This window comes from Paramisgurnus dabryanus, chromosome 16, assembly GCF_030506205.2.
Source record: "Paramisgurnus dabryanus chromosome 16, PD_genome_1.1, whole genome shotgun sequence".
Classification (NCBI taxonomy): Eukaryota; Metazoa; Chordata; class Actinopteri; order Cypriniformes; family Cobitidae; genus Paramisgurnus; species Paramisgurnus dabryanus.
In genome coordinates this window covers 964,636-981,642 of record NC_133352.1, presented here as the reverse complement: position 1 = coordinate 981,642, position 17,007 = coordinate 964,636, and the positions used below count along the sequence as shown (strand labels likewise).

The window sequence follows — 17,007 nt, the reverse complement described above, 5'->3', positions numbered from 1 at the left end:
TAAAGCTGACAGAAAATTAAAAGTTGCAATTTTCTAGGCCAATTATCCAAGGTACTGTACTCTCATTCCTGCATAATAATCAAGGACTTTTCTATCATTGCATAAAATCACTCACTGCAACTATAGAACAGTAAAGTTTTAAATAGGAAAAATATTGAAAATCTCCGGTTATTTTCAAGTGTGATGCTAATTGTCTAATTGGATTCAATGGATTATGCGAATCTATGTTAAAAGTGGTACCACCTGACCCGGAGATTGGCTGAATAGATCCCAAAATGGTAAAAATGAAATGTCGGAGGAACCAAACTTAAAATCAGCCTAGTAAAAATCAGCCTATTTTCAAAAAATTTGAGTGTCCCTTTAAGATTTGATAGTGCAAGTTATTTTGTGTTGAGTCTGTGAAACTTTGCGTAAGAGTTTTATTTTATCAAAGTGGATTTTGTTGTATATTGTGACAGTTCCACTTGATGGTTATACATTTTATGAAATTGGCTTTAAAGTGATCACTCATAAATGATTTTTTTTCAAAATTGTCTCATTTGCATCTTGTTCTTGCATGAATTCATTTTTTTCAGATGAACAAAAAAGATATTTTGATCAATCAATTATGATAGTCTATTATGGCATAGATGTACAATGATAAATATGGCTGCATTTTAATTATACCATGACAAAACCTGGTTTATAGAATTACAACTTTAAAGCTGTCTAAAGTGAATACATTACTGAATAGTGAATAAACTTTTGTGTATTCATATGAATCATTGTCATAATGAGCACAGTCATATTTATTATACTGTATGACTGTATGCTTTTAATGTTAAATGTAAGTAGCCTCAATATTAATAACATCTTGCATCTGTTCCACATCTGAGGACATCTAAGACAAATAGGTTAAATTCCACTTTACTATGATGTTCATCCTACAATTGATCCACTTGATGTCTAATATCATGCTACCAAATTGATGAATTCCGCAGTGACAATTGATTACTTCCTTGTGAATTTTGCAGGGATGCTGAATTCCTAGAATTTAGTCAATAACACATTAGAATTATTGACTAAATTCTATGACTTAGTGAATACTAAATGACAATTTCAATTGAGAATTTTAATTCTGATCTGAGAATGTACCAAAGTGACTGAGAAAAACTGTAATAACAAAACTGAATACCTCCATACTTTATTATTTCATAATATACTTTGGGTAATTCACATTTATTTCTTAATTAAATAATGTAATATTAGTCTTGTCATGGTTCTGCCAGCTTATCTTGTTTAATCTAGTCTTGTGGCAGAATCATGACATGCCCATGTTTTGTGTGAAAGCACTGGCTTGCCATGTGCTTTCTGTCTTGTCTCCTGACCCCGCCCCCTTGTTTCCTCGTTAATCATCCCATTATTGTTTGATTCATGTCACCTGTTCCCCTTTGATTTGCTCCCTTATTTAATACCTTTTTGTTTGCTTTCCTGTGCTCGATCGTCTGTTTACATGGTGTTTGTTCCTGTGAGTATTCTGCAAAGTCTAGTCTAGTCTAGTCTAGTCTAGTCTAGTCTAGTCTAGTCTAGTCTAGTCTAGTCTAGTCTAGTCTAGTCTAGTCTAGTCTAGTCTAGTCTAGTCTAGTCTAGTCTAGTCTAGTTCATTGTGTATTTAGGGTCTAGTCAAGTTTATTGTTTAGTGTCATCCTGTCTAGTGTTGTAGTATAATCTTGTCTAGTTTAGTGTTCACTTTACCCATCCTGTTTATGTTGTTTTGCCCCCTTGTGGGTTTTTGTTTTCTGTTTTATTAAATAAATCCATTTGAGTTATTTCCTGTCTGCATCTGGGTTCTGTTCATTCCGAATTCCTGACAAGTCTATTCCCATATTTATTCATATACTGCATCATAAAATATATTTAAAAAGTGCTTTACTTTTTTTCTTAGCTTTTTTCTTTACTTTGTTTTTTCCATGAAAAGCTACTTTGAAATGATGTACAATTGTGAAAAGTGCTATATTATTAAATTAAATTAATTAACCTTAGAATGCATGACAGTTTTGTGACAGTGACACCTACTGGTGCATATAGATAAAATATATTTAAAACTTCAAAGTTATGTGCTTATTTTAAATTAATATTAATAAAGAAATTGTAAATAAAGGAATGCAAAATCACTTATACTTTCATTTAAATTCTATTTACTTTTTATAGAACAATACAATGTATTGTTATGACAAAATCTTAAAATTATAGAATATATAGTATTATTACAAATTCATCAAGAAATGAAACAAAAGAGGAATAACAAAACAAATATCCTCTTTACTTTTAAAAATATAAATAAAGTCTTACTCATTTATTAACAAAAGAAAGTTTTTTAAACTTTAACTTGCTAGAATTACAAAGAACCAATGCTTAAAATGTCATAATGTAATAGTATATACTTAAACAATATTTATATATATATATTTATATATATACATTTCCACTGTAGTTTAGTTGATAAGCAAAACCACACCAATGGGACAAGTCACCAAATAGTGTGAATTACAAGTATGAATTCAGATTAAACAACTTGCTTACTTGTAAGTGTAATGTAAGGTTTGTGTGTAAAAATCATACAATAATTAGAAAAATCAAATTAGTTGCATAAGATTGTAAGTTCAAGGTGAAATTTGTTTTATTGCCAATTTAGCCACAGGTTCAGCAAAAACAGAGAATTTAAATTATGTTACTTTTACATTCTAAACTCTACATGGTAAAAACTCTGGGGTGGTTTACCGGATATGGAATGATTTAAACTAAGAGTACACCTTAGTTTTAATTATATAACTAGTTTTAACAAACATACCTTACTAAACCATTACTTGTGTGCATTTTCAGGCTAAACAAAGGGCACTGATATATTTGAAGATATGTCAGTGCAAGTTATTTTCAGTTTGGACTGATCCTACATTTATTTTAGTCTACAATTAGTCTAATCCCTGTCCATGAAACCGGCTCTATAACATTAAAACTAAAGGAAGAATTTTTTAACAAATTACAAATAAATACAGTCAATATATACAGATAAAACAAATAAAGTATAATGTAACAACACAATGCACGTGCAGATAGATTTTAAAAACCAATGAAATAAGTAACAGTTCAAACATAATATGGTGCAAAGAGACTAATTTAAAACATTGTTAAGTGACAGAGAACTAATCTAGTCAAACTGTGTAATGAATTTTCAGTCCAATGTTGCAATAAGGTGATGAGTAGTCCAATGATGCACAAAGTAGCTAGTACAAGTCAACATGTAAATTGTGGGTTAGTGAACTATCAAAGGGACAACAGCAGGTGTAAAGAGGGTATAATGCAATGAGTTGCAGATGGGAGGGTAGAGCTGTGAGAGAGTTCAACTTTTGACAGCTTGATATATGAAGCTGTCTTTCAGTCTGGTGGTCCTGACCTGGAAAATACCAGTCTCTTCTTGGATGTTAGTAAACTGATGAATCTGTGTGTGGGCTGGGTGGAATCATCTGCAATACAGAGGGCTTGAAGGTGAGATGTGTGATATAAGTATCTTGAAGCAAGAGGATAGCAACATCAATGATCTTTTCAGGTGCTTTTGCTATGCACTGGAGGGTCCTATGGTGTCATACCACACAGTGATGCAACTGGTCAAGATTTTCTCAATAGTGGCTCGGTAAAAGGTGTGCATGATGGGTTTAGGACTCTGGCTTTTTTGTGGAATAAATATAGTAGCGTGTGTGCTTTTTTGGCCAGTGATGCGATGTTGTCCATCTAGGAGAGGTTCTATGTAATGTGTACACCCAGTAAATTTTTCTAGTCACTCGTTTAGAGGACCATTCTGAATACACACTGTCCTGAAGTTAACAAAAATCTGCTTCATCTTGTCCACATCCAGACACAGGCTCACCTCGTTCCTGTAGTTTATCTTATCTCTTTTGTTAATGAGATAATGTAGCTAAAGAGATAATGCAGTTGTGGGAGAGCAAAGTCAATAGGAAGATGCTAAGCAAACATCTTTGAGTAGCCCCTGTGTTAAGCTTGATTGTGCTAAATGTGTTACTGCCAACACATACTTCCTGAGGACTCACAGTCAGAAAGTCCAGCAGCCAGTTCCATAACAAGATGGTAAGGCCAAGCTGAACCAGTTTGTGAATGAGCTATTGGAGGATGATGGTATTAAATGCTGAAGTGTAGTCTATGAATATCATTCTACACACAAGTCTTTTTGTCCAGAAGACTAAGGGTTGAGTAGACGGCAGTGGAGAAAGGTTGGACTATTAACAAACTGGAACGAATTTGGTACAGGGGTTCCTACAGTCCTTACTGACTTAGGCCCATTGCACCTCCTGGTGCATAGCCCATCGACGACTTCCCTTCCGCTCTTTCGATTCTGTGCTAATCTGACCAGTTCGCCCCAGTACAGGCCAGTCACTTTGATGTCTGCTTCAAAATCATGGCGCCAGGTGTTTCTTGGCCTTCCCCGTTTTCTTTTCCCTTGAGGATTCCAGGTGAGTGCCTGTTTGGTGATGTTATCTGTCGGTTTTTGCAGAGTGTGGCCTAACCAGGTCCATCTCCGTCTTACAATCTCCCCTTCAGCAGGACACTGGTAAGTTATTTGCCACAAATAAGTGTTTTTATATAATCTTGGGCCAGTGGATTGAGAGGATTCTACGTAGACATCCGTTGACAAAAGTTTGGATCCTCTTTAAAGTGGTCCTTGTAAATCTCCCATGTCTAAGCTCCATAAAACAAATCTGCCTTGACCTTTGAGTTGAATAAGCAAATTTTGGTGTGGCAGCTGATTTCTTTGAATTCCAAATGTTTTTAAGCTGGATGAATGCTGTGCGTGCTTTTCTTATGCTGATTTAAACGTCCACCTCAGTTACACCCTGCTTGTCCACCACACTACCAAGGTATGTGACAGAGTCCACTTTTTCCAGGGCTTCCCCTTCTAGCATCACTGGTTCCTGACTTGTGGCATTCACTTTAAAAATTTTTGTCTTTCCTCTGTTGATCTTGAGTCCAACCTGTGCTGACACACAGAGCAGTTTTGTTGTGTTCTCCTGTATTTGCTGATGGCTGTGTGACAAGAGGGCAAGGTCATCCAGGTTGTTCCACATTCTTCATTGAATACCGTTCCTCTTTCCGTCAGTGACAGACTTCATTATCCAATCTATGGTCAAGAGGAACAGAAACGGTGACAGTAGACAGCTCTGCCTCACCCCTGTCTTTACCTGGAAGCTCTTTTTTAGCTGTTCTTCACGAACCACCCTGCATGCCATGCCCTCATAAGACTTCTTGATCAAATTGACATGCTTTTCATTTCTACAGGGTAAACAAAACAACAAATATTTTCTATAATTATGTTAAGCTATTTAAATGATAATAAATACAAAAATACACATACATCAACAGTCTATTAAGTATTATGATATATGAAGTAATAAAGTGAACTTATTGTCCTATTGCTGTTACTGCTCTGTGCTATTGTTTATCAGATAATAAATAATAAGGTGTTGTTTTAGTACTATAATTTTTCAACATGAACAAATATTTAATTATTATGCCATACTAAATATGATTGTGTTAATTAAAAGCTAACGTAAAACATCATTCATAAAAACAATTATACTTACCTAAAGTGTCTTTGAAGATGATTTTTTATCAGCAACTTTCAGCAATGTGTACAGTACTCTTGTAATCCGGCAGGTTAGGGAATAAATATCACTGTCCTTTTAACTTTTTGAGCAGAGCTTCAGAAGCTGAGTTGTCCATAAGGTCCAGATTGTTTGTAGATACGTTCCAATGCATATATAGTGCAGATGAATTAACTTTTTGAACACAGGTTCAGAAGCTGAATTGTCCATAAGATTCAGATTGTCTGGGAACTGGAAAAGGTTACTGCTGGTCAATATGAAAAAACATTATAGAACAGGCAGATCAGTTGTTATAATGTCCATGAAGAACCATTTTAAGCAATTTTCCATACGCTGAGTTATCCAGATGTTTCAGATTGTTTGTCCATTAAAAAGGGTTCCTGCTGGTGAATATAAAAGCAAACATCAAAGGACATGAAGCTTGCTTTTAGCAGATACAAAATATTTTTAAACAGAAATTTAGAAGCTGAGTTGTCCATAAAGTTCCAATTGTTTGTCCATTGAAAAGGCTGGTCAATATAATTATGACAATCGTATGACAATTACTGGACAAGAAGCTCTGTTGTTTTACTGACAATTACTGGACAAGAAGCTCTGTTGTTTTACTGTTCATAAAGAACCCTTTTGGCCAATGGTTCATAAGTTGATTTGTACATAACTTCCAGATCGTTTGTCAATTGAATAGACTTCCTGTTGTTGAATATAAAACAACCATTACGGAATAGGAAGGTCAGTTGCTTTAAGCAAATGGAGAAACTTTTTGAACAAAGGTTCATAAGCTGAGTTGTCCTTAAACTCCAGATTGTTTGTGCATTTTTTTATATTAAATAAACTTAAAAAGTGCTTGGCATAATTAACCACACAACAAACATTTTAACATATTTTTTTTCTGTGACACATTTCAACTTATATGATAGGTAGAAAATGTATATATATATATTATATATATATTAAAAATAAAATAAATACTATACATAAATTTGCCTTTGCAAAAGATGCTACTAATGTTTAACAATTTCCTATAGGTGCAATTTTAAATTATATTATACAAATATCTTGATCTGAGTGTAATATATTAAAAAAAACTGAAAATAAATTAAACAAAAATGGAGAGAACTGGGTTAGCTGGCATACCATTTAAAATAGTTGTAAATTATTTATTGTAAAGAAACAATAAAGTAATACTGCTTAATAAAAATAACTAAGTTAATTAAAGGGTCATATGATGCAATTTCTTGTTTTTTCTTTGTCTTTTTACTGTTAAAAGTTGTTTTGCCATAATGAAGTTGAAATTCTCTTTTAAAAGTGAAGGCTCATCCATACCTTCATAAAACATCTCATTCCAAACATACTCCCACATATGACCCTTGTAAAAAATGAGTTATTGCATGTATAATGTACAAACATTGTAGATTATGTCATAGGTGTGAAATTAGATGTCAAAAAATATAAACAACAGTAAAAAAAATAAAGTATTAAAACACATTAATAACATTTCAAATAAGACTGCATGAATAAATGAGTTAGAACTAATCTACATTCCCTAATCAAAGTACATCTCAACAACAACTGGATTTATGGGTTGGTTGATACAGTTTTAAAAGTTGTTTTTAGTTTACAAACAATTTTGTTCATTTGTTCAGTTGGCTAATTTGTCTATTTTAATCTAATATATTTTAAGAGCTAATTATTTTAATCTATGTTACATTGTAGAAGTTTGAATGACTATAACAATAATTACTAGTTAACATTATAATTACTTATTAATCAACCTAAAACACATAATTCACCCCTTTATCAACCAACCCCTGTACCAGCTAACCCAGTTTCCCTACCCTGCCCCAGGGAGCCGCCAATAGTTTGTGTCCTCCCTTAGCCCCTATTTAATAAGTGGCGGAATATTTCTAAAAATGACTGCAAAATGTTTTAACTTATGAAAACTATAGTTCTTTGGACAAATCAATAGCTATATCTCACATAAACATGGTCTATATATCTTTGTGGCTAGATTTTTTGATTTCATGTTCTGATGTTCATTTATATAGTATAAATAAACATATATTAAATCCCGAAATATTTAAATATTTTTGGAGATTATTTTAATACAATTATGATTTAAAATGTAATTGTTTTAACAGCAGTTATTTTATATAATTTAGGCCTATAGAAAAATGCAATAGTCAAATTGACATATAGGACAACCAAGTTGCCTATAAAGTGTCTATGTATTTTTACATTAATGTAAAAAGTATTGCCTGATGATAACTGTAATATGTTTGTACAATTTCAAAAGTTACACCTTCCATATCTTTTGTATACACATGATCAATTAGTGTACCTTTTTCTGTTGTTGAATTTTGTACCTGTTGAGTGTATCCATGTTGTCCCATTACTTTCATAATTGTGGAAGAAGTAAAGATGTCCTCATTAAAGTCTCCCATGATTATCTTTTGTCCTGGATGCTTCTCCATCTCATTAAAAATATGTAATAGTTGCTGTTGAAACAAATCACTTTTATATGAATTAGGCCTATACAAAAGTGCAGCAGTCAAATTGACACATGGAAGCACAAAGTACAAACACTCTAAGTTGCAACACTCAGGTACAAAGATATTACACTCAATGTTTTCAGAAAAATAAACTCCAACTCCACCTCCTCTCTGATGTTTTAATTCAGTAAAAAGTGCAGTGCTGTCATCATAACATTTAGCTCTTGGGTTGCTTTTGAACACAAATCCTGGTATCTGTGGTTCTTGGTCATTAACATTTAGCCATGTTTCTGTCAAACACCCAAGGAAATACATTTTGACAAACATGAGTTGAAAACTTTAGAGTGGTATCCAACTTTACGTTCCATTCTTCCAGTTTTTGAATTTCTGATATAATCCTGAGCATTTATACTAATTGCATCTGGGCAACATTCATGTAGTCTTTCAATGTTGTATTTATCAACTTCGGCATTTGTAGCAAATATGTGAAGATCATTAGATTTCTCCCCTGTTTCACATTTTTTCAGTGTAGCAATGTCAGTAGCTGTAAGAGATTCATCTTTTTTTCGTACTCTCAGACGATTTAACATCTCAGCAAAAGCTGAATCTTTTTGTCTTACAACTTTGGTTAACTGAGCAAGTTCAAAGTTGTTTTCCCATATGTTTACTCCTTTTGCATCAGAATAAAGAGCAGTACCCTTTACAGGCGGTAACTGATAGAAATCACCCACAGCAATAATGCTGACTTTTCCAAATAGAGAGTAATCACCAGTTTGTTTTATTTGTCGCAGCCTTCCGTGAATGTATGACAACAGACGATGGTCAACCATAGACACTTCATCAATAATCAAAATTTGCAAATTACCAATGCTCACACGTAAAGAGTTTAATTTTTCATCACTGAGTGGCTGATATGGCAATCTGACATTTGCACCAATTGAAAATGTATTATGAATAGTTGAAGCACCAACATTAAAAGCTGCTACTCCTGTTGAAGCTGTTAAAAGCACAGTAACATCATCAGGATTTTCAGACAACTGAGATAATAGTCTGGATGATTCATAGTGTATAGCCTTGATTAAATGACTTTTTCCTGTTCCTGCTCCACCAGTAATAAATAATCTGAAAGGGTCAGGGTTCTGTCCAAGTATTTTCTGTAGACACCACTTCCGGACTTTATAGAATATAGCAGATTGCTCCTCATTTAATGACCGTAGTAAATCCAATGCAGCATCTCTGGGCATAATAGTGTGGTTGGTTTCAATAGTACAAACAGTTTGAGGGTTTCCTGTAAGATCTGGAATCGCTTCTCGAGTGTCATCATCAGGTAATATTTTATTTTTCATTATTTCAATACATTCATGACGCTGTCTTTCATTTTCAGGACATATTGCAGCCCAAGCATCCTCTAAATCTATATCCTGCTCCAAAAGCTGTTTAGCTTTTTCTATTTTGTCACTTTCTTTTTCAAACAATTCTCTGTTGCAGTCAACAACTGATTTTACTTTATGCAGTGTACAACCAATTTTTATGACACCACTGTTGTAAAAGTCCTCGTATGTCTCATAGTTGCTAGGCTTAAGATGACAGTCATCATAATATGGTAGAAAAAGCTGAAGTAATGACTGATAATATTTTTCTGGATCTTTTGTGGGTGAAAATCTTGGATATCTCACAACTGCAGGTTCAGTTCGTGTCCTTCGTTTCACAAAACCACAATTATTATTGAGTTTAATAACTTGCTTTAGTGAAGAAACTTCAGATTTTGACAAAACTCTGTACTCTGAACAAAAACTGGCAAGACAAAGATTTTTCATTGGTTCTGTCTGAGGTCTGTTCTTGTACCTGTCAACAACACTTGTCATCCAATAACTGCTTTCATCATCAGACTGGTCTTTCTCCACTTTATTTTGTAGTAGATGCAAAGGCAAACTCATCTTAACAGGATTTGGTCCTATTGGAATGAATTGTACTTTACGTGAACATTCTTTTAAATGCATGCCTGTCAGTCTATACACGGCTTCTTGCGCGGAAAGCTCCCTACTGTGCAAATACAAACTTCCCAATTGTTTTAATGATGCTTTAGCTTCAAGATTACCATTCATAGCTTCATTTTGTGCACGTTGAAGTAACAGTCCCATTTCTTGCTCAGCTTTTGTGATGTAACTTATAATATAAACCACAACAGAAAAAGCATCTGTGACATACTGAATATCCATATTCCCTTGCCAAGCACGCAATAAATCTCTGTTATACTGGTTTACCCAAATATCTTTTATATTTCTTTTCAGGACAATGCTTTTCTTTTTAGAACATTTGATGTACGCTTTCTCAAACACAGTCTGATCAATTCCCAGAAATAAAAAAAATGCATCAACTGAATCAAAATTCACATCAGAGTTTAATGCAATTTTAACTTTATTTATAATTGCACTTGCTGTTTCATCTTCATTATTCTCTTTGGACTCATCTGCATTAGATGCTCTTGTAATAAAGGTACGGCTAGATGGAGGTCTTGGGAAATTAAAACGACATACTGTATTTTTCTTGCGACATGTTTTTGAATGTTTAGTACTGTGCTTCTGCACACTATTTACTGTTTCAAAGAGTTCAGTGTCTTGCTCTGGTGGTGTCTCACAGGTGATATATGTGTCAATGAAATCAACAACCGCAGGATCATTAGCTTCATCATCATCATTAAGCTTTGGAGCATTTTCAACCCAAAACAGACAGTGAACATGAGGAGAACCACGTTGTTGGAATTCAACACGATAAAAATAATCTTTTATTTTACCAATAGGTTCAGCTGGAGACATAATGACATGTTTCAGAAAACAATGCCATCTGTGATCAAACATCCTCGCTGCAGTTACAGGATTTCGTCTCAAAAATGCACATTTTTCAGCCCACTCAAGCTCTTCAACAATGATTTGTTTACCCTCTTGTTTAATAATGGTGTTCATCATTTCAGGCCATCTCAGATCCGCAGAACTAAAAGATGCAAAGAAAGTCGGTATGCCAAGTTGTCTAATCAGTGCAAAGAGATCTTTCTGTGTAGACATCCAATAAGGAGGTGTCCCTCTGACAGGTCTCAAAAACTTATATCCTTCATTATACTTCAGTATTTTTTGTAAGTTATCAGAATTTGTCAACATATCTGGTGTTACCTTTGATAACTGATCTTTCTCACAACCTTTGCGTAATGCAATTGAGACATTAGATACAATTTGATCAACTTCTGATATATATTGTGCATAAAAAATGAAGTCTGTGTTCTGTGCAAAACGTCCATCAGCATTTAGTATTCGTGCATTCAGGTATCTTGTCAATGTGATTTTTTCTGGTCTGGCATCATGAAATGTTGGACCACCGGTCGGATAAAGAACAGGAAAGCACTTTGCCTCATTTGTTTTATCTGATAACAACCTAACAGGACTGTTACCTTCAGCTGGTGCTACATTTAGTACATCATGAAAATGCTGATCAATAACTTCTGAACCAATATCAACAGGCTGTAGTGATGTGTCTGACAAAAGACCATTTTGCTCTTTAATAAAACTTAAATCTTCTTCTGGCTGAATTTCCAATTCTTCACCTTCTTTAACTTTATCACCACTTTTATCTGATACATTATCATCATCCATTTCATCATTAGCATTACCTTGTGTATCATCTGGCTCACTCAATGAGTTGACCCACTGCTCATTAAACTCCACATCATTATACCATTTATTGTGTTCTACCAAATACTTTAAAGCATTTCTTACATGATCTGTGTGGACATATTTATATTCATAATGGCCTTTGTATGTTAATTTTCGTTTCAGTTTAATCTTTATCATATGGTCATTACATTCATTGCGTGGAAGAATGTTGGTCATCTTTGTAGTATTTACTGGAACACAGACAACAGGCCCATGAACACCTCTCTGTTGACCCCGAGGCAGACAAAAAAGACGTAAGAAAGGAATATTAAGTGCTATTAGATGTTGTTCCAATGAATTTAAACATTTTAATTCTTTTGGAATCTCCACCAAATGCATATTGTTGGCAACACTCTCTTCAGGTAGTTTTTCTCTAAGGATTTTTCGATGGCATGTATAGCAAATCCACAATTTACATGACAAATTGCCAGATAAATAACAATTAGACTTACATTCATTGTTACATGCATGTAAATACTTGAGTGTGATACATCTTTTGCTTAAATCAGCTATTTTGTGTCCTTTTTGTTCATAACAATCTCTTATACATTCAATAACCTGTTTTCTGAACAATGAACGATGACATACACAACAAACACATTCTGGGCCTCTACTGACTTCTTCATGAAACAGATTAATAGTGAAATCAATATCATTCTGTCTTTCCTTTTGTTTTGCATACATTGCACATCCTTTCTGTATTGTACTCATGCGGATTTTTTTATCACTATAATATTTCCACTTGGAATATTCACAAACAGTCGTTTTAAATGTTAAGTTTCCATGATATTTTTTATGAGAATACTGACGTAGCTTTGCTTTAAATGTTGGGTTGTCATGATACTTTTTATGACAATACTGGCGTACCTTTGCTTTAAATGTTGGGTTTTCATGATACTTTTTATGAGAATACTGGCGTACCTTTGCTTTAAATGTTGGGTTTTCATGATACTTTTTATGAGAATACTGGCGTAACTTTGCTTTAAATGTTGGGTTTTCATGATACTTTTTATGAGAATACTGGCGTACCTTTGCTTTAAATATTGGATTTCTGTAATATTTTTGTTTGGAATATTCACACATTTTTGATCTAAAGGCTTCATTTGATTTATACTTGGTCTTAGAATAGAGCTTAACATATTTTTGAAAATTAATATTTGTGGAATACTTCATCTTTGATTTTTCACACTTTGATAGATGTACATTTAAATCAGTCTTATATTTATCTCTGAGATTTTTAAGTTTATTTTCTTTATAGTCATTGTTTTCATACTTCTTTTTGGCGTTGTCAATCTTATTCTGTCTGTATTGACTATTTTCCAAGTATTTAGTTTTGGAGTTATTAATCTTACTCTGTCTGTATAAATCATCTTCAGAATATTTAGATTTTTGGTTATGTATTTTTCTCTGTCTGAATTCATTATCACTATTGTATCTTTCACGTTCTCTCTTATTTTTTATGTGCTCAATTGGTTCATTTGACTTTCTTTTTCGTAAACACTGTTTAATGCTATTATCATCTCCTACACTTTTGCATGCTTCTGCACAAACATTGTTGTCATTTTTAACACATGTAACAACTTCATAGTGATTACTGTTGCAGTGGTTCAGATAAATTGCATTATCTGTAAATGACTCACCAGTGGGTGCATGCACATTCCATCTGCCATTATTGAAGGTGAATATATTTATTTTCAACAAATCAGCCATACAAAAAATGTCAATTTCTGTGGCCCAAGATCCAGAGTAATACATTTTACACTGCGTCACATAATCTTTTACTGATCTGTACTCTTCTCTTAAATACCTCACAAACTTAGAACTGTTAGCTTCAAGATGTTTCACAACTGCACGTCTTATTTTAAGGTGTTTCTCTTCATTGCCACATACTGAGTGTGCAATTCCTCGAAAAAAACAATTCCCATCTCCTTTGATGCTTTTTGTTTTACATGGTAATCTTAAAGAACACAAAGTTCTACCTTGTACACCATTGTATTCATTAGTCAGTTGTAAACGTGTACATAAAGCATCCTGATCTACTGATGTTAAAGGGTGAAAAGTAAACTCTTCATTTAAAGTTTCTCCAATAACAATGTCATCCACAAGTAAATTGTCATGTAACTGTTTTACTTTTAATTCAGTTTTAACTTTTGTGTCCCTCTTACCTGAAACAACAAATTTTTGATCAGACTGCATTGGAGGAAACCTTATACCATCATGTTCACCAATGTCATCCACAAGTAAATTGTCATGTAACTGTTTCACTTTTAATTCAGTTTTAACTTTTGTGTCCCTGTTACCTGAAACAACACATTTTTGATCAGACTGCATTGGAGGAAACCTTTTACCATCATGTTCACCAAAAGACTTACTCTGCTCATGTCCGCCATCATGTGACTGTTGTGTGGAACTGCATGCTTTACCAGTCTTCAAAGTTGATTTAACAGTGGCATCTTCAATCACTGTTGCATTAACACCAGTTACCTCAAATGGTTTTAGCTCAGCATTTAATGACTTGGCAAGGTTAAGAACATGATCATACAACACATGTATATCATCATAATATGCTACTATGCTTGTACCAATACCATATTCACACATACCTTTGCAATTTCTTGCATGGGGATCAAATATTGCAAACCTGGTTCCCTCTTTTATAACAGAACATATGTTATCTTTAATGTTTAACAAACAAGCATCACAGTCTAGCAACGCCCTCTGGATGGCTTCATCTACCGGCATACAGATATTCTTTACATCATCATCATATATAGAAACACCAATACGACCACTGTATGACTCATTGTAGTTTATTTTGAACTTTGTACTATACAGTGTATGCATTTTTGGCAATTCTGCAATGGAAACATATCCACTACCTGTTGAATCATTAATTTTCCCCTGTAAGCGCATACATGTATACATTTCATCTCCTTTAACCAACACAGCATTCAGGTCATCTGTGGTCCACGTCAGCACATTCTTCAGTTTGCTCATCATCACTGCTGTCAGACTGTTGACTCCACACTGCCGGTTCCTGTTGTACCCAAATCGTTCATCACCTTGATGAAAGGAGCCTTTTAAAACTTGATCTGAAAAACTAGCAAAGTTAGTTACATGAACAGAATTGTCTTTGGAACATTTTGGAAGGTCATTGGAACTTTTTGGAAAGTCATTGGAACTTTTTGGAAAGTCATTGGAACTTTTTGGAAAGTCATTGGAACTTTTTGGAAACTCATTGGAACTTTTTGGAAAGTCATTGGAAACCATGGAATTTTCGTCAGCAAGTTCATCTGCAGGACTGAGCGAATATGGCTTAGCCATTCGCCTCTTGGCTGCCTGGGACCGCCGAAAACCTTTTCCACGTGGCATCTGAAAACACACACACACACACACACACACACACACACACACACACGACAATAGGCAACAGAGAAGTAAAGGGATGTTTCAACATTGTAATAAGATAGAAGACACAGACAATTAAATAAGTTCCTATTAAACATAGTTAACAAGTGATTTGTACACTTCTGTGAAAAAATAAAGTATTAGTAAGTCACTATAAATGTATGTATTTTTGCCATTTATAATATATATAAAAAAAGGAAATTTAAAACCATTGTAAATCATATTAAATATCTAAATTATCCAACACAAAGTCTTAAGTAGTATATTAATAAACAAATTTCAACATGTACCTAAACTTAAATACATGATATAATAGATGTGATATAAGATGACGCCCACACTAGGGGCATTGTTTGATCAAACATGTAGACTTTATATACCTTTTCAGTCCGTCAAAGTACAATGAAATGCCCAAGGCACACCGTGCTGTCGTCTATCCTGTTTATGGCTGAAAAAACACAAAAAGTAAAGTTTAATTTCAACCCTGCATCTATTTTTGGTGTACAATTTTTTTTTAAATAAATTACCAATCAATAAATTTGTTATTGTAACTAACCAGAACTTTGAACAATTACAATTTTAACACAAAAGGTTTCTTAAACTTTCAAATTTTCATAATACTACAATAAACTATTCTACAATTACTTATTGTTAAACAGATTTAAATTTCTACTAAAAATAATGCAGAAACACCACAAATTAACTTTATACAACATGTATGAGCACTTTATTCACTAAAGACATTTCATGGTAACTATTCAGTGAAATGGGTAACCAATAGAAAATTATGAATACATACTAACACCTAATCAATAACGTGACATGCAAAACCTTTGAAAACTCTGTGACATATTGTTTTATAATTGAGTACTTTTTGTCAACATCTAAATAGATTTTGTATACAAACCGGGATTTCTGAATAACCTTAAGCAAAGATTAAGCACATTTGAAATAAAACTATTTAATAAACATAAAACATGTCAATAATTTTCAGTTAAGCTTATTATATCACCAAGCAACATTTAGCAGAGAGCTTACACAGTTTAATAACCACCAGATTCAAGAACTTTCATTTAGACAAATATAACCTGTCTGTCTGTTTTTACATTCAGAAGTATTCATTATGCTTAAAGCTAATCTTTAATAAACAATAGACATAATATTAGAAATATCATACATCTTCAGTAGTGTACAAGATGAATAACTACTTTAAAAAAATGTATATATGTCTACCAAATCTAGACAAAATATATTTTTTATCATAACACCCACAAAACATTGCAACACATTTGGTAAAACAATGTTTAATACCCTGCTAATTTAGTACACTTGCCCTCTGACAAATTATTACAATATTAAAAAATTATAAACAAATTTGGATTTTTATTAGTGAAATATGCATTTCTCTCATATGAACGACTCAACATTTCTCACTTCCAGGTAAGGGTGTGACTTTACGGCTAACCCACTGGTGGAGAGACCATACACACTATCCGCTCTTAGCAACATTGTCATGTAAATACATGGAGTTGTCTTTATCATATGAGGCTCAATGTCCTCGCTGCTAGCGCCTTCATCAAAAATAGGGCATTCCTGCTTCTGTGCACAGTATTCAATTTGGCAATTAGAACCTGCACAACTAATTAATTAATGACTTGCTCCATTTTTGCTACATGTTGTCCTGTCTCCATTTTCCATGCGTACCTTGTTTTGTTTACTAGGTTACCAATATCACCATCTTTATCTCAAACA

At 33.5% G+C, this 17,007-nt stretch overlaps 1 protein-coding gene across 1 annotated transcript; it reads right to left on the bottom strand.

The window, feature by feature from the left end:
* Positions 1 to 8,436: 8,436 nt before the first annotated feature.
* On the bottom strand, positions 8,437 to 15,171 carry LOC141280910 (uncharacterized). The gene is made up of 2 exons (XM_073812224.1): positions 14,771 to 15,171; positions 8,437 to 12,412 (listed from the first exon to the last, which is right to left on the bottom strand). Exons 1-2 carry the CDS (start codon positions 15,169 to 15,171, stop codon positions 8,437 to 8,439), a joined length of 4,377 nt encoding a protein of 1,458 aa, XP_073668325.1.
* Between the last annotated feature and the right edge of the window lie 1,836 nt (positions 15,172 to 17,007).